Genomic DNA, 23409 nt, shown 5'->3' on the forward strand with positions numbered 1-23409 from the left:
CTTGTCTCTTAGAATCCACAGTCTTGTATCTAAACAAGTACTTGCAGATTAACAAGCCACCAGGTTCAGGAAGCCTACATTAAGGCTGTAAGAAAAAGACCTGTCAGAAAGACCACCCTGTTGAATTCCACTGATAAAGATTTAGTCTAACTTTGCTCATTACTCTCCGTGTGTGATCAACCTCCAGTGAATCAATCAACAAGCCCTTTCTCTCTGCTAGGCGCCCCAAGTACTTTCTTAGTTTTGGTCTCAGATATGTTTCCCTCGTGTTCACTTAAAGAAAACAGAGTCTCAGGCTTTATGTCCTTATTTGGGATTTGAAAAATGTAGTCATTGAACCCATAGAGGGAATGGAGAGAAAAAGATCTAACCTGAGCCTGTAAGGAGCCTCTGTTTTCTTGGATCCTGGTGACCAGGCTGTGTGTGGGGAAGTGGAAAGTTGCAGAGCTTCGGAAGAGGTATAAAAGAGAGGCAAGTTAGTCCTTCTTTCCTTGAAAACCTTCCAATGCTATCATCCACCCACCTCTTTGGGCTTTGGGGAGGAAAGAAAGAATTCAGTGGAAGGAAGACAACGCAGTAGAGGAGAGGGTCGCATGTTGTTGTGAAAAAATTCGGCCCATGCAGTCAGGTGGATCTGGGTGTGACTTGACTCCAGAACCTACAAGGTTTGTGACTTTCAGCAAGTCACTTAAAACCTTTATAAACCTGTTTTTCTTTTTTTTTTAATATTTTATTTATTTATTCATGAGAGACAGAGAGGCAGAGACACGGGCAGAAGGAGAAGCAAGCTCCCTGTGGGGAGCCCAAAAACGGGACTTGATCCCAGGACCCTAGGATCATGACCTGAGCCAAAAGCAGACATTCAACCACTGAGCCACCCAGACATCCTCCTATTTTTCCTTTGTATCAAATGAGGATAATACCTGTCTTGCAAAAACTAAAAACAAAAACAAAAACAAAACAAAACAAAACAAAAAAAACTAAATAAAGCCATGCATGTAAATCACCTAGCACAGTGTCTAGCTCATTGTAGGAAATATGTATATATGTATATGTATATATATATATGTGTGTGTGTGTGTGTGTGGGTATATATATATATATATATATATATATATATATATATGGAGAGAGAGAGAGAGAGGGAGGGAGGGAGAGATTTATTATATGAAGAGAAGGGTGAGAAAAGAAAAAAAGGATCTGTGTAAAGGGAAATTGGATTCCCCACTTCTACTAAAGCTTCCCCTTCTCACTGGCTATACTCTGATCCCTGCAAAGAGTAGAGGGATCTGCAGCGTCCAGTAAAATTACAAGGAACAGGTAACACCGAACAGGACAGGTTAAAGGTGAAGATGGACTATACAGTTGAAGGCTGTTTGCCTTTCATTGTGGTTTTATGTGTGTGTCTTTTTTGTGTCCGTTGCAACTGAGCAAGCCCTTTGTGAATGCTGCCAGTTTAACATATCATTGATGCAAGGAATTAGCTACTCTCCCCGCTAGTTGTAAAGTGGTTGAGATTTTTTTAATGTAAATTGCTCTGTACTAATTTATCTAATTTGCTCATAAAATGCATTTTAAAGGTCATAGAGTTATTAGCTGTACTGATGTTATAAGTTTGGTACTCTTCCAGAGACAGAGAGGAGACAAGCTTCTTACTGTCCCCCACTGCCTGAAGTCTTTGCACTTAAAATAATTGGCCTTGAACATGTTGTTCTATAACCCATGGACATTTTTAGTGTGCTCTCCAATAATAAAGTGCCTTGTTCTTTCTGTCTGCCAAAGTGACCAGGGTTAAAATCCAACATCTCTTGTGGATATGCAAATCAGTGTTAGTGTTCTGCTCATCTCCCTAACCTTTTTGTTAGGTGGAGATATGTTTTCTAAAACCTGTGATTATAATGACCTGATTCTCAATAAAAAGGGATAATCATTTCCATAAAACGAATCTTTGTTTTTTTTTTCCACACCAAAACAGTGCCTCTTTATGAACTTCGCAGTCACACACAATGGAGCTGTTCTAGTCAATGGGTTTTGATGGAATCTGGCATTTGGGATATGTCTCACTGACATCTACTTAATGTCCCTACTGGATTATGGGTGGATCCCCTTTTTTATATGTACTTTTCCAAACCTTTATCCTAATTGAAAGGAACTTTCATGTTGTCTTTCTGACCTTGCTTTAAGCATTGATGAAACTGTAGCAAACATTGGATATTTGGAAGACAGTTATTGGTATTAATCAGAGACATCTGAATGCTCAAAACAGTAGCACAGTATGTGAACCACTGAGCCTGTACCAGTGGATCTACTCCTTGGTGTTGTACTGGAATCACCTCTGGAGCTTTAAGAACCAATGATGACAGGTTCCCACACCGAGGACTAAACCAGAAACAAGGCTCTATGGCACACCCTATCTAGAATGTTGTCTAGACTGGAAATGATTCTTCGGCAACCCTCTTTGAGCATGGTTGTTCAACCAGAAAAGACCACACTCTTATTCTGTCCATATACTCACACACATACATACATATTTATCACTCTGTTACAGTCTTGTTGAAATCCAGATGCACTCTATGGCATTTTCTGGCTTACCAGTCCAGTAACACTGTCAAAAAAGAAATGGCATTATCTCAGCATGGACATCCATGAGATACTATTTCGTTTTCAATTTTACTTCTCCTTAAAAAAAATGGAGTTTACCATTAAAACGTGCTAACCGCTGAGTACATAGCACATATTGGTGATAATAAAGCTGTCAGTCTGGCTATTCGTGATTAGGTGTGCGTGACCTGTATGACCAGAGAGAAGGGAAGGCAGGAATCTAACATCAGCCCTGCTGTCTACACTACCGAGGCTTCTTATTCTCCCTTTCCCCACACTTAAAGCACTACACAAATGTTAGTTACTACTATAGAACTAAGGAAATTCTGATTAGCTTATATGTGTAGGGAAGGAAGTTAAGCAGAAGAGAATCTCCAGCAACTAAAAAACAGCAACTGAGAGCCAAAGTGCTCCTAGCTCCTCCAACCACTGGAACCTGTGTTGTGGATTGGAATGTCTGGGTTTGATGGCGCGTGCTCATTTGGAATTAAAGTCAGACATAAACTTCCTGAGCGCCAGAGAAGCAAGCATACTTTGCTAGCACTCAGTCAATATTGTTTTGAATGTATTTCAGGAAGAGCTGGGAGCATTCCCTTCTTTTTCCATAAACCACTATGGAACAGCAAGGTTTATTGATGGTTTGTTGACACTCCTCCTACTTTGAGGGCAAACCTATGCCTGGAAGGAGGGGCAGTTGGGACAACTGCAACTAAAATAATTATAGAACAGTAACAAGGCTTCTTTTTAATCAGAAAAAAATATTGCCTGTCAAAGGATAGACAGCTCTTAAGAATCATTGGTTGTCAGGAATTTAGCATAGGAAAATGGGACCCAGCCATAGGAAAGCTGCAAGTCTCATTTAGATTGTAATTCAGAAGCAGACAGTTCAAACTGGTGAGTTACGACCCAGAAGACAGCCAAAGAAGAAATTGATTCCACAGCAATCTAAAACCTGAGACTCTGACCAGGCAAAGAGGAGGGAAAGAAAGATTAGAAATGTGGTGGAATTGTTGTTGGCCTACTGTTGGCCAAGACTAATTATGCCCTTATCCTAATATCATCTTATCATTTCTCAGTATCCTTAAAGCATGACTTGGGAATAAGCCAATGATGCATATGCCTATTGCCCTAATGGGTACCAGACCTATAACTACGTAGTTAAGTCCCTAGAAATCACAGTCCCTTCTAAATAGACAAATACAGAGTGTGATGATGGGCATTTGCCTCGTGAAATGCCCACTGGCATGTCTTATCCTATGGCTTTTCAAATCTGTGTTTTTGCCAATGAAAAATGGCTTCACCAAGAAAATCAGGGTTTTCTTGGTACCTAAAGATCCTTTCTAACCTTTGTCATCATTTGGAAATACACATTTTCCAACCTGGTTACAGCATGATTTTAGAAGACCCTTTGCATTCTGATAAAAGGGTACTCTGAGATGTCTTATGTGAGCCTCACAGCAGAGAAAGTTTAACATGATGAAGGCTGTCTTACCTCTGTAGCTGGGAGAGGCAAAGTGCTAACATTATCCCAAGAACCAGGCTGATCTTTTTGCTGCTTCTTATCCCTTCCTTCCTTCCCTCCCTCCCTCCCTCCCTCCACCTCTTCCTCTTCTTTTTCTTCCTCCTCTTCCCCTTCTCCTCCTTTTCCTCCTCCTCCTTCTGTAAGGAATCGCCCCAGTGCTTAGATAGCAAAATTCATCATGGCTTTTCATCCAGGAGTGGCCAGTAAATGTGAGAGGATGAGACAAAGAGCTTTCTATCATCTCTACCAGCTGTATACATTATGTGAATTGAAGAGTGAATTCTACTCCCTGGTCTGCCAGTTTGGAATTCCATGGCCTTGCATAGGTTACTTCTTGCTGAGCCTCCACCTCCTTATTACTTCAAACAAGTGGAAGTTGTTGAGATTATTGGTTGCCAGTGGAATTCACAAAGCCCTAGAATTCTATGGAGTGTCTTGGGCTTAAAGAACCCAAGGGGGAAGTCACATGGCTCTTGATTCCACCAGAACAGGTCCTCTTTAATTAGCTTTTTCTGTTGGGCTTCCACATGAGCATTACTTAAGTAAAAGGAGAAACTTGTGGATCTCTAACTCTGTGTTCTTAGGCTATAAATAGGCTATGGCCTTCCTTGAGTGCCAAAAGAGCCATGATTTGAGCGTGTGTTGTCTTTAGGAGTGCTTTCAGGGAAATAATCTTCAGGAAGCATCTCAGAGATGTCTTTTTCATTATCTCCTGACTAAATCTGTATCCCAGAAAGAAGGGGGAGATTCCCCCTTTTCCTACCAAGCAAAGATACTTGATCATGATGTGAATGAAACCTGCTGCATGTAGAACCAGGCTTCTCCACTCTGATAGGACTCTTGGGGAGAAACCTGGAAAAAGCACTGCAGTGATAGAACTGCTGCAGGGATCCGTAGTCTACACTCTGGGATCTTTTCTGAGTCTATACCTTCCCTCATCCCCACTTCCAGATCCCCTCTGATACTCAACCTTGGGTTGCTGTCTGGGGTGCCCAGGGTTTCATTCTGAGCACACAGAGCCTGCTCCACGTTTCTTGACAAGCACTATTAATCCTGAGAGATTAAAGTGAGCAAATCCATTGTCAGAGTCATCTGGTCTTTATTTTCTGGCAGTGGCCAGTCCTTTATGCTTGAAAAGGGTGCTCTAAAGCTAGGCTGACACCTAATCAGTCAGTGGTACCTAATTACTCTTTGCCATCAACCTGTAAGGAGCTAGATCTGTAATAGGTTCATTTTAAATGACTTTTTAAGGATTAAACAACAACAAGAACCCCTCCCCCTGCACTGCTTTTTGGTGACAGATGAGAACTACTATGCAAGACAAGTAGGGAATAAAATTATCCCATGCTGCTTATTCAGTTGTCACACTGGACTGTTGGGACAAATAAGTCAACATGTGAAAGAAAACATTAGTTACAGTAACTTCTTTTTGCACATTTAGTCCCATTCCCTTTCTTCTTAAAAAGAAAGAAAAGTCAGGGCCTTTCATGAAATCCATAAACACATCAGAGGCGGCAGGACACTCTGGCCTCTGACCTCTGAAATCTCAGGTCACAAGTAAACTAAGCCATAAGGCGTCAAGTCACTAGTTGCCAAATCACTCTCATAAAACACTCAAAAGTAGTTGGAAATTCTAAAATGAGAAAGGAACCAGGACAACAGGAGGTTGCAGGCAACAACCAGAGTACAAGCTGCCTATAAACTCTCAACATAGACATAGACATGGGGGAATATATTGTGAAACCCTTAAACTAGGGTCTTGCTCTTGTTCCCCATTTCCAAACAAGTGGAGAACGATTGACCTCAGGAGGGTCTGTTTCCCCTGTAGTGGTAGAGGTGAAGTTGCTCACTGTGCCTCATTGAAGAGCCCTTGTCTGCCCCTGCTAGGAGAATTCCTTCCTCAGAGACTGGGAACAGTGTGAGGCGATATTTGCAGTGGTCGAGAGCACAGACTCTGGACTCACATTCCCTGGATTCAGATATTGACTTCCCCCTTGCTAGTTGTGCAATACTGGACAAAGTTACATTAATCCCACAGCCCTCAGTTCCTTCATCTGTCCATTGGGGGTCATAATCAAGTCTACCTCAGGGGATTGTCATATGGATTAGGTCACCTAATAGTAATCACCAAATAAATGTTCACTATTAATACTTTCCATGGACATAGTATTTCTAGAGATACTGAGACACAGTTGAATAGCTCTCTTGGTCTTATTGGTTACATTGTTTTGTTAAATAGATTTTTGTTGGCGAGGTTGGGAACCTGTTCACCATGTATAACACAATTTTCATGGGAAAATTGTTTTGGGTCCCAAATACTAAACCTCAAAAGAAATGTTTGTGCCACACCCTATTGTCTTTGTAAATTGAGTCTTTATATCAGTGCTGGGGCCTCTCATGGTTACTAACACGTTGCCATTTAAGCCCTCTGGTTTGTTTTCTAGCATCTTAATCCAAACTTTATAAAGTGTTATAATGAACTTAAGTCACAAACTGAAGCTTTTTAATTAAATGGTTAGTCCTGTTGCAAAACTGCCTTAATGAAAATTTATTGGGCACATATGGATTGTTTGGGGACCTCTTTGGAGAAATGTGGTAACTTCTAAGATGACTGCATTGATCTTTTTTAACTGAGGAAATTGCCAATAAGGTAAATTGAATTATTCCTTCAACTGGGTAGAGTAGTTTTTCTTGGAGTACTTAGGTAAATTTTAGTTGCACATCAGGGTCAGCAAAAATTGTGATTTTTTTATGTTACCGCCACAAGATTTAGTTATTATTCCAAATCCCAGAACATAAGGGGTGCCTGGGCGGCTCAGTCGGTTGGGCGTCTGACTCTTGGTTTCAGCTCAGGTCATGATCTCAAGGTCGTGAGTTCGAGCCCCATGTCAGGCTCCCTGCTCAGTGGGGAATTTACTGGAGATCCTCTCTCTCCCTCTCTCTGCCCCTCCTGCTGGTGTGTGCTCGCTCTCTCTCTCTAATAAATAAATATATAAAATCTTTAAAAAAATTCCAAAACTTCAGAAACTTCTAGGTAATTTGAATATCACCATGAAGAAAGTCACATTTTGCCCCAAGGTGGACTTTCTAACATTATAAACAAGGTCAGTAGGTCACAGGGCCTGCATTTCCTCATCGGAGGAATCAAACGGACCTTGGTTAATGATGTAGCAAAAGATTAATCAAGAGCGCCTTTCCCCTGCAAGATTGGTCAGAGGAGTCTCCATTTCTGAACTATGTTTCAAGTTCCAGAGACCATCATTCCCTCCCATTTCCCTCCCATTTACCATGTTATGGCCACCTTTTTCCAGTTTTCCCTCCCTTTGATGTCATCCTCTTCCATAGTTTGTTCCTGGAGCTCTTTTCCTTCTGCCACACCGAGGGGTGGGCATCAGAAGTTACCATGTGCCAGGAAAGGTGTTTTGCTCATTCTTTGTGTATCTTTTTTTTAAAGATTTTATTTTATTTATTCATAGAGACACTCAGAGACAGGCAGAGACATAGGCAGAGTGAGAAGCAGATTCCCGGCGGGGAACCTGATGTGAGACTTGTTCCCAGGACCCTGGGATCATGACCTGAGCCGAAGGCAGACGCTCAACCATTGAGCCACCCAGGCGTCCCCTGTATATCTTCTTTTTTTTATTATTTTTTTAAAATTTTTATTTATGATAGTCACACACAGAGAGAGAGAGAGGCAGAGACATAGGCAGAGGGAGAAGCAGGCTCCATGCACCGGGAGCCCGACGTGGGATTCGATCCTAGGTCTCCAGGATCGCGCCCTGGGCCAAAGGCAGGTGCTAAACCACTGCGCCACCCAGGGATCCCCCCTGTATATCTTCTTATATGTTTAATACTTCACTTTAGGCTCTGAGATTTACTACTCTGTGTATCCAAGTCTGTGATATTCCCAGCTCAGTTAAATTGATTCACACATTTAGGCTCTCATCTCATTCAGTAACAAACATGTTTACTGGGGACCCGTGTGGGGCCAGTGGCCGTAAAATCCAGAGATGCCCATGACACAATCCTCCCTTCACAGTCCAGGAAGGCAGGCCTAGAAACAGGCAACAGGTGTTCCCAATACAATGTGAAAATAGATGTCTGAACAAACAGCCACGGTGGCTCAAAGGAGGCATTGGCTAACTCTCCCAAGCAGGGTAACCCACTGTCCTGGTTTGCTTGGCTTCCATACTAAAAGCTAGAACAGTCCCCAGAAAACCAAGGCGGTTGGTCGCCCTGTCTGGAGAGATGGAGAAGGCCTTAAAGAGGAAATGCCATGTAAACTAGAGCTTAAAAGGCAAGCAGGAGTCCACCAGGCACTAAAGGGAAGTGGGGCCAGCAGATTTAACACTAGAGTGAAATTGGCTTGAGCAGTTTGTGAGTTTCAGCCGTTGTGTAGGTACATGGGGGCAGGGGAAGAGGGGCACCCAGTGAGGACTACAAAGCTAACAACGGGCCCCAATCATGGAGGACTGTACATGCCATGCCCAGGGATCATCACTGTGCCCTGTGGCCCACTGGTTTTCAGACGACTGCAGCGAGCCCCCGGTTCAAATGAAACCTTGCTTGGAAGCATGGAGAAATAGAGAAAAAAGAAAAAAGAAACATGTCTCTAATTGAAACAGATAGGTGTGGGCGCAGGCTCTCAGAGTCTACGTGTATCTCGATGTCCTGCTGCTTTTCCTTCTCAGCTGCCCTTGAGGGGATTGAAGAGGGAGTCCAATTTGCAAACCACATGCGTGGATTACAGGGGAGCCAACAAAAAGCTCTGATCTAACCGCCAGCTCATTTCCTTTCAGTTTTCCCTAACTCAAATAAAACCAAAATGTGATCCTTCACGCCTAGATCTATTTTCCTTGATCTTTCTTCATGCAAGACTTGACTTTTTTAGTAAAACACTTTCTGCCGTGATTGTTGTACTGGCTGTAACTGTATTTGTCTCCCATTAGCAGGGCAGTGGGTAGCAATTTTCTTTTTACAAAGATAGTCCCCAGCTTACACACAGGACGTGTTCCACAAGTTCATTTTTAAGTTAATCATTTGGAACTCAGAGTGCATTTTCCCATAGAAGCTGCATTATGTGTGGTGATTAGGTTCCCAGGCCACTTCCACAAAGGCCAGTTTAGCCCCTAATATAACTGAAAGTGTGGATTTTTTGCAATGGAAATTAGTTGGAAATAATACTGTTGCAATTAAAACGAAAACAATGGCTGGAAAAAAAAATCGTCTGGGTTTTTGTTTCCCTCAAGGGGTAGTACTTGATGAAAAGCAGGTTTAATCCTCTGAAGACAAAAAGACATACATGAGGATTTCTGTGTAAGTTTGGCATACACAGCTTTTTACATTTATTTTTTAAGTAATGTTTTGGAGGTGTTTTTTTTAAGTAAAAAAGCAGTCATATCCATTGTAGAAAATTTGGAAAATCGAAAAATATGCTTGAAAAATGAAGTCACGAGTAATCCTGCCACCCAGAGAGAACCACTGTTAACATACTGGTGCGTTTCCTTTCAACCTTTTCCTGAGTCTGTGTATTTTTGTAATCGAGCCAGCAGATTTAACTGTGGTATATGCCACAGGATGCACTACTCTGCAGCCTTTAAAATGACATTTCTGAAGAACTTGGTAAAACATCAAACAATATTTATGATCTAGTGTTGAGTACAAGGCAGTGGTGCGTTATACCTAGATGGGGGGTAAGGGCATGTAAGCAAATCGGCACTAATCAACCAGGCAGGAGTCCTCTTGTTAGGCTACCGATCGAGACCCCTGCCTCCTCCAAACATCAGTCCCACCCCCCAACAAACACCAGATTTATTCTTTTTGTAGAAATTTGGAAGAGGACATCCATTCTCTCTGAAGTGCTGTAGAGGTTCATGGCACTGGCTCCTTACGCTGATTCCCCTTCAGATTACAGAGCTTTCTGCTCCCTTGCCTCCATGCATCACCAGCCCTACTCAGGCTGCACAGCTATGATGAAGATCATTTGTATATTACTAAATGGAATGGAAAGAGGGGCATGCATTTCCTGAGGTAATGAGGCATGAACTAAAGAGAGGTGAGGAAGATTATGCATACTCATGAGCAATGAGATTACATGGAGGAGAATGTTTTGAGCCACAATGGTGAAAGGAAGTTGGGGAAATGAAAGCACTAAGCATCCAGGCAGATCCAGGGAGCGTGGAAAGGGAGCAAAGAGGTGTGTGTGTGTGTGTGTGTGTGTGTGTGTGCGTGCTTAGTACTGGGTTTGTCTACAGAGCAGAAAAAAAGTAAGCAAAGGACAGTGAGCATGGTGGAATTGTGGCCAACGGAAATAAGAGTTTTAGGAGGCAGCAAATGTAAGGCGCGCAGTGAGCAATTTTCTTAAGGGAACAAAGACAGTTTGTAAGGACAGGTGCTTCAAGCACTAATCCAAGAACTAAAACACCCTGTTTGAACTTAATATAATGTATCTGCTGTGATTGTGCACCATTTGATTTCAGCCTGATTGATGATTTCCAAAAAGCAATTTATAAGCACATTCCTTTTTCATACTGGTTGGGGTTTTTTGTGCTTTTTGTTTGTTTGTTTGTTTGTTTGTTTTAAGGCAAGGCTAGATGTGCAAGTTACTTTTATTTTGGCATGGAAGTCCCAATAGCTGTCCTATGCATGTTCAGCAATGACGGAATTGAAAATCAGATAGTAGTGAGGGGTAGTGAGAAAGAAGGTGTTAGTTTGAAGGGGGTTGTAATATACATGTAGGGTTTTTTTTTTTTAATGTACTGGGGGAAAACCCAGAAAGTTTCATTGCACTCTATAGAAACATGTAGCACTGAAATTCTCACCATCACCACGTAAGAGAATTTCACTCTTTGGGATTCTGTGTATATCATGTCTGGTGAACTGACAATGTAGAGATTCTGGGTTAAGTGGGCCACAAGTCGTTGGCTAGTGGTTCTCAGTATTGGCTATAAATTGGGATCTCCTGGGGACCTTAAACAATACCAATGCCTGCCTTTCACCCCCAGATATTTTCACTTAATTGGTTTGGGGTGGGAGGTGAGAACTGGGCACATGGATCTTTTAAATCTCCCCAGGTGATTTCTGTGTGCAAGCAAGTCTGAGAACCTCTAGTTTGGTCCATTGCTTTAATTACCCAGGTGGATTAAACTGGTTCTCAAAGTGTGGTCCTGGAACCAGCAGCTTCAGCATTAACAGGGAACTTGCTTGAATGCAAATTCTTTGGGCCCCTTCCAGATTTACTAACTCAGAAACTCTGGGGGTGATCTAGAAATCTGTTGCATGTGAGAGGTTGACAGCCACTGGATTAAGCAGCCCTTCCTAACTCTCTTTTATTGAAGTTCTATTTGCCAACATATAGTCTAACCCCCTCTTAAGTACACCTGTGGAAGTTTCTAGGCAAGAGAGATTTCCCTACCAGCTGATGAAAACTGGTCCAGGAAAGGACTTTGATAGAAATATTTATAATAATTATAGTAGGAGCCATGGTGGGCCAAGGGAAAAGGAGTTGTGGGGGGTAATAATTTGCTACAAAGCCCAAGCAAGTTCAGGAGAGAGCATGTCTTCATAACAGGGGGTTGGTCACCTAGACAGACATAACACTGGTGGCAGTACCCATAGGGAAAACTCCTACTTATTACTTCAAAACTGTGTTCAGGTACCAGCCTCCTCTGTGAGGTTTCCTCTGAGCTCTAGGGTAAATTACTTCCTCCTTGTATTTACTTAACACTGGCTCTATCCCTCCATTAGCTCTTGTCCCACTGTATTGTAGCTACTTATGTCTCACTCCCTCACTAAATTGTGTGATCTTTGAAAGCAAGACATTCTCTTATTCATCTTTGGGTCTCCAGTCTCTAATACAATACCTGATACATAATGCACTTAGAATTGTATTGTTCCCTTAGAGGAGGAGGCATGAGGAATGGCCACCTTCTTTTTTTTTTCCTCTCATGAGCCTTCAAAAGATGGGTTTACCTTTGTGAATTCACCAGGGACCTGGGGCTAGCTCTTGCCATGGAGGCCCTAGATTCTGTCAGCACACAATGACCCAGTCGAGGTCTCTCAGTGGTGGCCTTACAGAACAAAGATCTCAGAGATATATTTGCTACTGGTTCTTTTACAGAAGGCTACATAATCATCATCAGGTTCCAAGACTACCAATGTCAACTTTTCACATATTTTCTCTCCACATAGGTAGACCTTCATGGGAAATCTACTCAGGGATACACCTGCCACAGGACAAAAGTACTTGAGTCCTTGGGTCTCACAGGTTACTTCTTATCCAGGCCCTACCATCCTCTGGTTCTTTGTGCTTCTCTAATTCTATAATGTATTCTGTTCATGACTGATCTGCTCCCAGATATTCATCAAACAAGATGAACACTTAGTAAATTACAATCACTTTTGTAAGCGCACCTTCTGGAGGTTGTACTCAGGTCAGTGTGATTGGGTGTATGCATGTTCTCCAAGTCTTCAGAGTCACAGATTCACAGACAATCCCTAGGCTTAATTTCCTAGGTGGTTAATCATGCACTCATTATAAATGGACTTTTCCGTACTTAACTGTCAAAGGACAACCTTATGACTTTATTACCAAGTTTTTCTGGGTGGGGCCCCTCAATCTCACCTCAGTTACTGCCGAGAGGAATGACTTCTAAATGTTATAGAAACTTTGAAATGTATGTTAGTGTCATTCTATAAAATGGAATTTTGAAGACCCAGGGTATAAACTGGAAGAAACTGGAGCTGTACCTTCTGTGCCAACTCACGATCCTAATTTGTATGCACTGAATGGATTTTTCTGTTTTTTTTTTCTTTTTATCTTTTCTGTAGGCATTATATCTGATAGCCACTAATGGAACCCCAGAGCTCCAGAATCCTGAGAGACTGTCAGCTGTGTTCCGTGACTTTTTAAATCGCTGTCTTGAGATGGATGTGGACAGGCGAGGATCTGCCAAGGAGCTTTTGCAGGTGAAAATAAAATAGGATGATTTCACAGAGAGAGTGATTATATTGAGCTTTTCCATCTCAGCGTGTGACAGTAAGAGTCTAGCTGTGTCAAGAGATGTCTAGTTCAAGTTGGGCTGTAACCCATTTGATTCTAGACTGCAGGCACATAAGTATAGGCATGCATCTAATACATGATTGACTGGCATGTTGCCCTTTTTCTGAGAAGTTGGCGGTTTAATCTATAAATCTCTTTTGTTCTTCCTGGAGTCTTATTTTGCGAGGAAAAAGAAAACTGTGAACCTCTGGTGTTGCTGTTTTGTTCTAAACTTTACTTGTGCCCCTGGATGTTGTGTGCAGGTGCTCTTGGCCGGAGGTAATTCTCTACATAACTATGCAATTATTTCCATGGCATTTGCTACTCTAATGCTTTACTGGTCAAAGCCCCTTTGCTTGTGATGCCAAATGGCAGGCACCTGCTTGCCTGGGTGAGTACCATCCAGTGGTGAGTGCCTCTGTAACCATTTGTCCTTTTCATGGCTCTCAGGGATTAGTCTATCTGATGATCATTAGTACCAATGGTGGACCACATTCTTTACACACATTATTTCATTGAATTCTTTAAACAACTCTATAGGGTAGGTGTGATTATCTCCTGTTACAGATGTAGAAATTGAGGCTTACACAGCCATCGAGTGACAGAATTGAGATCTGAGCCCTAGATTGTCTGACTCTCCCCCACACAAACACACAAACCAATTTAGAGACAAAAATATATACTTCTATTGATAAAGTAACACATGCCTGGGACTACACATACAACTTCAGTGCTGAGGACTGTTTCTCGGGGACGTGTATCAAGCCCTGTAACATCTAAGAAAAGTGACTTTGAACACTTAATCCAGTTAAACAAAAGGTGCAACATTTGGTTATCTAGTGTGGTACCCACAGACTCAGTCTGCTCCAGGCAAAAAAGAAAGAAAGAAAATAATTCCTGTTGCTCCTGAACCCCCCCTCCAGAGATGGAGAGCTACACCCTAGTCAAAATACCCCACCCCAACCCAAATCACACCTGGGATAAACTGATTTCCAGGAATCAAAGAGACTACACCTCCCTTTTCTGCTGTGAGCATTTCACAGGCTTCCCTAGGGCTTAGAATTTCAAATCTGCAATGGTTCTTTGGTAATCCTCGATTTAACCCAGTTTCAAATTACAGATGAAAAACCTGAACTTTGGAGTGCCTCGCTCCCACATCTCTTCACCCCTCCCACCACCCACGTACACATCCTGATACACATTCCAAGGATAAGTGATGAGACGGGTTCTCAATGTAGCTATACAGCTAGGTAGATCATTAACTCAGCTACCTAGTTGCTTCCTTCCCTGACAGTTCTTTGATCTAAAGCAGTCAGATAAGTAATGCAAAACTATATTTGGAGTCTAAATTGAATCATTTATTTGTTGCCTCTTTTCATTTTACACATTACCAATATCCTGCATATTGCCTGAAGTCCATATAATGCTATTCTCTGACTCTAGCCTATAACTGCCCATATCAGGGGCTAGAAAATAGAGGGATGCATGACATTCACCCCCTACACACACACACACCCAGAAGGCTTGAGAAAAGACACAGGTCTTCAGTATTTATGTGTATTTCTGTATGGCCCAAGTCAAGTCTCTGTCCATCAATTGATATATTTTTGAGCAACTTCTGTTTGCAAGGCTCACTACAGTGGGTGATACAGACCTTAGAGGCATGATTCCTACTCTCCAAAAGTTTACAATGTCCTTGGGTATGTGGCAAAAATAACCACAGGGTGTTTTAAAGACTCATTCAAACCAAGTGGCTATTCAAACAATAAATGCCATGGTTGATTAGAGAAATGTTCCTATGAGTTGTGGTGATCAGAACCTATCTGCAAACAGGAAAGAGTTGTTCTGAGTCTTGAAGGACAGAGCAGGTTTAACTGGTTGAGACAAACAGGGGAAGGGATTTCAGATGGAAGGATTATAGTGTGAGCAAAGCCATGAAGGCAAAGTTTAAGTGAACAGAAAATAAAGCAGACAGCCGAAGTAAACACATCCAGTCAAGAGGCTGTAAGAGATAGGGTCATAGAGGGCCTTGAACACCAGGCTATAGAATTGGGGCTGTAGCCAGTGGGGAAACCCTGACCATATCTGAGCGACACATGGTGATAGTTTTGCTTAGGAAGGTGAATCTGGTGGTATGCAATAAGAATTAGCAACAGGAAAAAATGGGAGCAGGAAGATCAGGGAGAATTTATGGTTATAGTTGAGGGTTTGATGATTAGCCCTGAAGCAGGGAAGGCAAGAGATAATGGTAGAAGGCATTGAGAAGAAAGGACTTGGTAGCTGCTTACATGTAGAATATAAGAGAGAAGAAGACAAAAGTAATTTCAGAATATCAAACCAATGGCAGCATGTAGGAAAAGCAGAAATGATGAAGGATAATACACTGGTTAACATTTCTTTGCCTCTGTGTAGCTTACAAGGAACTGTCACCTCACCTAACCATTATAATAAGGAGAGGAGAGACTTGAACGTAGGTGCACAGATTCCAAAGCCTCTGCAGCTTACATCACACAAGAGTACCCTATTTGGAAGACTTTTTAGCATAGCTCTTTAAATGTTGGACTCAAGCGGACAGAAGGACATTCAGAAGGAAATACCCAGCAGGCAATTGGAGAAATAGGAGCAGACTTCAGGGAAGACATCAGGTCACACCATATTGGTTTGGGAGTCATCCCCATAAAGCTGATGAAAGGTCCAAACCATGAAAGAAAGTGAGCTCTCAAAAAAAAAAGTGAGCTCTCAGAGGAATTAAGTTAGAAAAAGAACATAATGAGTACTGAGTGCTGGGATCTGGGAGGTGGGAAGAGGAAAGGGAAGCAGGGAAGAAGATAGAAGGGGAGGAGTCGGTGAGCATACATGTGGAAAAGAACCAGGATGGGAGAATATTACAGGCCCCCAATGAGGAAAACATTTCAGAAAAGGAAGGGATATCCATTTACGTTAAGTACTACAGAGGAGCCAAAAGAGAAATGGTGGAGGTGCAGCTACCGGGTTTAGCAGTTGAGAAACCATTGGCTTCAGGGTCAGAGGCCACCAAAGACACGTTTTCAAGCACAAGAGCTGCTCCAGATAAATGCATTTGTTTGAGAAAATCAGAAAATGAGACTGTTTACAAACATAGTGACCCCTACTCTGAGTTCCTGGCTCTGCCAGTCAGCGGCCAGAGGATTTCATGACACCGAATGACAAGGACATCTGAAGGCCAAAAGCTGGCACCATTTTTAATCAAGTTGTGTTTAATTGGCTGCTCAAGGTACACATTTGAATGAAAAAGGGCTGCTTGAGAATGTAAGGTGATATACCTGTTGGAGGAAAGGATTCCAGTAATTCCTCTTCTTTTTCCCCCTCCTTTTGCAGCATCCGTTTTTAAAATTAGCCAAGCCTCTCTCCAGCCTGACTCCTCTGATTATTGCTGCAAAGGAAGCGATTAAGAACAGCAGCCGCTAGGACTGCGAGCCTTACCCCACACCATCTCCCTCCTGAGTAAGACTGAACTGATATTCTGCTGCAGGAAACATGGAAGAAAATACAGTCAAAGGGGGTGGGGGATCTTTAACTTTCAAATGAATAGAAACTTCTTATAAGCCTTTTTCCTACTCCCTCAGATTATGTAATTTATTTGTAAGCCCGAATCGCAGCCCGACCAGGGCAGCAATGTCGACGTGGCCAGAAAGTGGTCACTTCTACCGTGAAGCGAAAGAGCCAGTAGTGAATCCCCTCATTTTGTGCATTCACTTTGAAGAAAAAGAGGTTTCTCAAAGATGCACACTCCCTCTTCATAGTGTCGTGTTCGTTTTTAAGTTAGAGAATAGTCCCTCTTGCATTCGAACCTCCTTCAAAACTCCTTGCCCAATGTGATGTTTTTCACTTGCATTGTCATTAGATGTCCAGGGGAAAAAAAAAAAAAGATGTCGAAACTTTTTTTTAAAGAAAAAAAAAAGAAAGTAAAACACAAAACACAAAAACAAAAAACCACACACAAAAAACACAAAAACAAAATGAAACAAACAAAAATTACCCCAGAGCAAGTACTGTGTGAACATGTGGAAGTCCATGCCCTAATAGAGTTGCAATTTTTTATTCTTCTTCTATAGTGGTGGCTTGGTTTGTGTGCCTTTTTTTTTTCTGCATTTGTATTGGAAAAGGTTTCTTTTAAGGCATTTTTCCAAAAGCAGAGAGGAATATGTGTGTTCAGGAAGGGCTTTTCAAAACCGTCTATCTAAATAAAGCTCAAATGGTGAAATCCTGTCACATTTTCACAACGACGCTTCAGAGGTAGTTGATGTATCATTTCTAGAAACTGGCTCATTCATCTTCATGGCGCCTGACAAAGGACACATTGAAAGTGGTGGTACTCCTGTTGGGTGGGTCCAGGTCCTCAACCTAGGAAATCCCAACGGGAGAAACCATTCTTAGACAAAGATGGGACTTTCTCTGAGAGCCAAAAGGGAAGCAAGATGAGTGTGTGACACAGATCTTTGGTGGACAAAGGAAACAAAGATCAGGAGACCTAACTTAATCCTCTCTTTTGCTTGTAAAATAAGCACCTTTGGAGGAAACAGACCCCTTAGCCAACATTTGCTTACGATCAGAATCATGTGACAAGTTATAACATTTTTTAAATTTCTTAAAAGAACTGGGGAACAGAGATATTTCTAAGCATCCAAACCTGTCAGAAACAAGGGGTCCATGACAACTACATCCCAATCAACATTTGGCTCTAAGTACTTGTTCCCATTTTCCCTGTCTCATCAGTTTCTGTTTCAGGATATAGTATGGCCAGACTTTGTCCTTTCAGCTTTTGAATTCCAAAACTGCATTCAGAAAGATCTGGAAATTTTCCAGTGAAAAATAATTAGGAAAAAAATTTAAAAAAATAATTAGGGCTTGTGATCATATCCCAAGAAGTATCAGCCCAATCATGTAGCTACTTCTTAACAATTCAACAGTTGGCACTTCCTGAATCTTCTAGAGTAGAAAAATATCTGGAGGGTGTCTGTGTAGAAAAAATGGGTATGCTTCTCTTTCAAATGTATTGTCAGTTTCATAAACTCTGTAAAGTGGTTTCTCCATGCCTTTGAGAAACAGTCTGTTCAATAGAAGGCTTCTTGATAGGTTCTATTCAGATTCTCAATATGTTACATATCTACATTCAGCAAGAAGGAGAAGGAGATTGGTGGCCCGAGCCTCTCTTCTCTGCCAAGGTACATCTGTCCATTTAACCATCCATCTGTTCCTTAAAAAGCAAGCACTTTCTTTAGAGAGTTTCTGCTAACCATATAGTGCATGTGTTTATGTTTAGGAAATGGCACCACTGGTGGATTTCCTATTTTCCTATTGTTTTCTTTTACGATAAAATTTGGGAGGGCTTGACCCCCTAGAAAATACCCACAGTGAGATAAAACAACACATGCAAAAAGAAGATCAAATGGTTACATTCATTTGAAACATGTTGTGTTATACTTGGCAAAAAGGTGGTTGGGCCTGAAATTTTGAAAGCCACACTGTTCTAATGAGAGAGAGAGAGAGAGAGAAAGAGAGAGAGGCCTTAATATTTATTTCACTTAAAGTTAAATGTTCTTTTTTTAATGTTTCATTCATAGTGCCAGGGAATTCAATGAAATAATACCTGGGGTGTGAGTAGAATTCAGTACACTAACTATGCCCCTGCCAGTGGAGAGAATCACAAAGCTGGTTGGGAAGCCCTAGTTGTTGATTAGCGTCTCTTATATGTCTTAAAGGCCTTTTGGGTGGGGAGAGACCTGGAGCAGTGATCCTGAGATCACTGTAGGCAGAAAAATGGTTGCTCTTTTATGCTTTCGGTTCTGCATATTACCAATGAGGAGCCAGGTACTTCTTCGCCGCGCCCCCATTGTACCACGATTTTATGGTAATATAGTGCAGTAGGCTTTACTCTTACAAATTTATATCTATGTAAATTTTTAAATGAGAATAGCTTCTAAAACCCCTCCCCCACGTTGGAGAGTTATGTATATTTCTAATAAGTATTAGCAAGAAGCTGTTTCTCCTGCCAAAATGATGCTGAAGGATTCACATTGGGTACACTTGAACAACTTGGACTCCAGGTGGTCGTTTATTCCCTTTCTCTGGATTTTTTTTTTAAGCTCATCTTGACACAGATGAATCTATCCAGATCCTTAAAATTGCTAGTGTGCCCAGAAATAATGAAGGCACGTTGTGGAGTGTTGATGGCAAAATGTCCTGAGATAGGGATAGGGCAGAGGGAAAGTCAGGGAAGGGTAAGAAGCACAGTAGAGATTATTTATTTAAGAGAGAAGAGAACATTAATGTTGTAGCAAGGATCCGGTGCGTTGTCATAATCCCATGAGGATTTTTGGATGACACAATCCCCCCAAATCAGTCACCGTGTTGGGTAATGACTTCGCTCTTGCTGATCTCGTCTATGTGTCATTGTAAATATTTGTGTGTCCATGTTCCGTTTTGGCTACTGGATGGCCAAGTCATGTAAGAAGATTTAACTCAAGTATTTATTCTTTAATTGTGTTACTCAGATTTCTTCAGGCTTGTGAATTGCACCCCAATGTTGAGTTTAACCACCTAATCCCCCACATCCATCCCTCTCCTGTGAAGCACATTCCATTGCTAAAAGAAAAAGAAATATGAAATTGCTTCCTGTCGTCTGTATAACTGTTTTGATAGTTTGAGATGTTTGTCTATAAAGGATATTTCTCCACTCAAAGATCGTGTAAATAACTATATTCCTTTGCACAGTGGCGTGTTTATTTCTAGTGAGGCTGCCAGTTCTCAGAGAGAATCTATCAAATCACTTTTAAATAACACAAAGAGGGATTACAACTATGGAAAAATAAGTGTGCATAACGGACAAAGACTGGGAACACTGTTGAAATCAGTTGTGTTACAGTGGTGGGATTATGCAAAAAAAATTCCTTTAAAAAGTTTCTTTGATACTGTTATAATATTGCTTTATAATAAATAAACATTGGAAAGGGGACTGTAGAAACATAGAAAAGACACCAGAAGCAGATGTCTTCTGACCAGAGCCCAGAGCATGCAGGGCACAGATATTTGCTAGTTACAATTATTCCATAGGCTTTATATTTGCCTGGGTGCTGAGGTTGGCACACGCTCGGGTATGGCACATGCTTTCTTAGCAGACTATTATCTCTAAGTGGAAGCTAGGGAGATGTCGCCATTAGATCTCCAGACACATCCTTCTGCTTTAAAATTGGCTGCCCTCTGCTTTGACATGGTGCAGAGGTTTATGTTTTGGTTACTTTAGATTGGATGGGGTGATGTTCAGGTATCACCTTTCTGGCTCATTTTAGCAAATTTTCAGGTTGGATTTTAGAAGAACAGAAGGAGGACTCCCCCCAACTTCCACCGTGTCCTTGTTCCACCAGATGTTATATCATTCAGGTACAATGCTCCTTTTAGTGATGAGTAGACAAGTCCCTTTGATTTCAGTAGAAGTTAGGACTTGCAATTAAAAGCCAACTATGAAAACATAAAGACAAATATTTAGAACTGCCTTTGCCTATTGGTCTTCAGCTCCTATTCGCTTTGGCTGGAGATGGCCTCCATGTGCATTCTGTGCTGCTTGATGATAGGTTGATTGCAGTAACTACTGTCATTTTTAAAGGGCAAAGGGAGAGTACCAAGAGAGAAAAATTTTCCTCTAACCACCAAAGAAATTTTAGATGATGAGTTTTATAATGCAGTGGGCTCAGATGTGACTCAGTTTCCCCAAGAGCAGACCTTATACTGAGAGAACCCACTTTTCATTGCCATTCTCAATGTGAAAATAATACTTAATTAGAGTTCTTTATCCCTGCCATCCCCGGTCAAATCTCATGGTCCTTCTCTGTGCTACTCGCAGTTAATATTCAGTTAAACACAGGCATGGCCAGTGATGCAAGCTTCTCCCATCCTCTAAGCAAGAGGACCACAACTCAGCATTCGTAAATTGATGGTCTAATAGGCCTGGGATTTCGAGTGAACTTAACACACAATTCTGAACATATTTGCATGTGGCTTGGGAAGGAAATAAATGGTACCTTGGAAACAGTGGAAATATTTTACCCTAAGAAAGAATTTTTCATAAGAGATTTGCTTCTGATATCATCTTTCTGTTGGTTAGCTTTAATTTTGTCACTCCTTTCCTGATCCCACACTCCTGTAGTGGCCAAATGAATATCACCCAACTCCTCATGCATTGAGAATGTCTGTTTATTATTAAACAATCTCTAACTGAATCTGCAAATGCGGGAACGGAGCTGTCACCTCCACATGCACACGTCTATGTGCAAGTATACTACCGTACATATAGCATTTACTGCCACGTAATACAGTCATACTTGCAGGATAAACTGATAGAAACAGGTTGAGGCTGTCAGAGTCTCCTTTGGAAGCTGCTGTCAGGTGAATGCTGCCCCATAATACCTACCAGCAGTTGAGGGAAGTATTGTGTTCACCTGATTTAGTACCTAAGAGGAAGTCAGCAGGAGTTATAAAGAAGCAAGCAGACGTGGTGGAAGGAGGACCAGCCTAGGAGTAAGGAGACCTGGATTCTAACATAGGCTCTGTTTCTCACTTCGTTTGAGGCCTTGGGCAAGCCACTTAACCTTCTCATGGCTGTTCCTTCATCTGTAAAATAAGGCTATTGGACCAGATGACCTCCAAGGTCTTTCCAAAAGTTCTATCATTCTGTGGTACTATAGGTTGCCTTGCAAATTCAACCTGCTAAAGTGATTGATGGCAAATATTGCATGCTTAAGCCTGGGTTTCTTATGTTGCCGTTAAACTGTAGAAATATGTAAGATGATGGGGGAAGAAAAAAACCTTAAGTAAATGAAAATAACACTAGGGAATGTTGATAAAACTTATGGCAGCCTTCCCAATCCTCGCATTTTGTTTCGTTGTTGTTTTAATGTCCTTTTTCTGTGATGTGTTCCCAGTTTTTATTTTCCATATGCTCTGTATGTGAAGTCTGGTTTTCATTAAGCTGTGGCCAATATGTGCTACTAGAACAGAAATACACTGTCACACTTGCTAGAACAGAACGATGTTTGGGCCTTTCCTTTCCTACAAAGTGATGTTGGGTTTATAGACTTTACTTTGTAAATGGCACAAGATGGCAGAACCCATGCATTTCAATGGCTAGGACTAGTAAGAGCAGACATAAGCCCTTGTAGGTTGCAGACAAAGAAGTGAAAAAGTAAGTATGTGCTATTAGCATCAAGGAATGTTGACACATCCACTTGTTGGGAACCAAAGATAGCATTTCTGATGACAACTCCCACAGTGAGCGGCCAGTTTATGAGTAGACTGCCAGAAAGAGGGTAAACTGGAAGTCACCTAGTCCCGATGCCCTGCCTCTTAACAGAGTGCCAACTAGCCCTGAGTGTGAAATTCAAGTTGAGTATGTGTGCTTGTGTGTGGTGTGCTTTATGGACCCGCATATACTATATTCATTAGTGATAAGACCTTTCACAGAATCCTATAACCATTAGTGGGTTGAGTTTTAAGTCTCAGTACATCAGCCAGGAGGAGTCAGATCACACGGTGCTGACATCTACTGGGATTGTACTCATGATATCCAGACAAAACAAGTTGAGGAGGATCTATATTTTCCTTTTTTATCAGAATTGTATCTCATTTGGTTGTGCATCACTTTTGTTAAAATGTGTTACCTGTAAAACCCATGTGTAGTGAAATTCTTCTGTAACTTTGGATTAAAGGTATTTATGGTCTTTTTGTTTGTTTGAGTTTTTTCAGTAAGTTATTTCTTTCGTAGACCTGCTGATGGTATGGTTCCATCCTTCTGACCTCAGCTTCTGATTTTTTTTAAACTTTTGTTTCCAATATTGTTATTTTAAATTGTGGTTGAAGCAATAGAAAATTGAATTATGGATTGTGCATGACTGTGTCTTGAGTGTAAAAATATTGCAGTTTGAAACTTGGACCTAAAGTATTGCAAATAAAAATGACAAACATCAACGAGCTGGTACTTCTGTCCTCTGTTACCTTCCTTCCTGCCCACCCCCTTGACACTAGCCATTTTGCCTAGCTCACAGGGAAATGCCCAGCCTTGTGAGCAGTGCAGAAAATGTCATGTGAATTCTGCCACTAAGTAACTCAGACCAGGGACTCCATCTGGTGTTACATGGAATAGCTCAGAGTCACAGTTTTTACAAGGAACAGCACTTGTAAGTTCTCCATGTTCTCCCAAACAACCCACCTTGGA

The 23409-nt window shown here is 41.5% G+C and overlaps 1 protein-coding gene across 12 annotated transcripts in view; it reads left to right on the forward strand.

The window, feature by feature from the left end:
• The window catches only part of PAK3 (p21 (RAC1) activated kinase 3), a 261715-nt gene extending 238553 nt beyond the window's left edge, over positions 1-23162 (forward strand). For 9 of the 12 annotated variants that reach the window (XM_038588082.1, XM_038588084.1, XM_038588085.1 and 6 more), the window contains 3 exons: positions 12953-13090; positions 13427-13554; positions 16521-16659. In XM_038588082.1, the coding sequence (XP_038444010.1) occupies positions 12953-13090; positions 13427-13525 (237 nt within the window). In that variant the 3' untranslated portion in view covers positions 13526-13554; positions 16521-16659. Of the gene's footprint in view, positions 1-12952; positions 13091-13426; positions 13555-16520 lie in introns of all 12 variants that reach the window. The other 3 variants (XM_038588087.1, XM_038588089.1, XM_038588091.1) reach the window with 1 other exon arrangement.
• Positions 23163-23409: the final 247 nt, after the last annotated feature.

Source organism: Canis lupus, chromosome X (genome assembly GCF_011100685.1).
Source record: "Canis lupus familiaris isolate Mischka breed German Shepherd chromosome X, alternate assembly UU_Cfam_GSD_1.0, whole genome shotgun sequence".
Classification (NCBI taxonomy): Eukaryota; Metazoa; Chordata; class Mammalia; order Carnivora; family Canidae; genus Canis; species Canis lupus.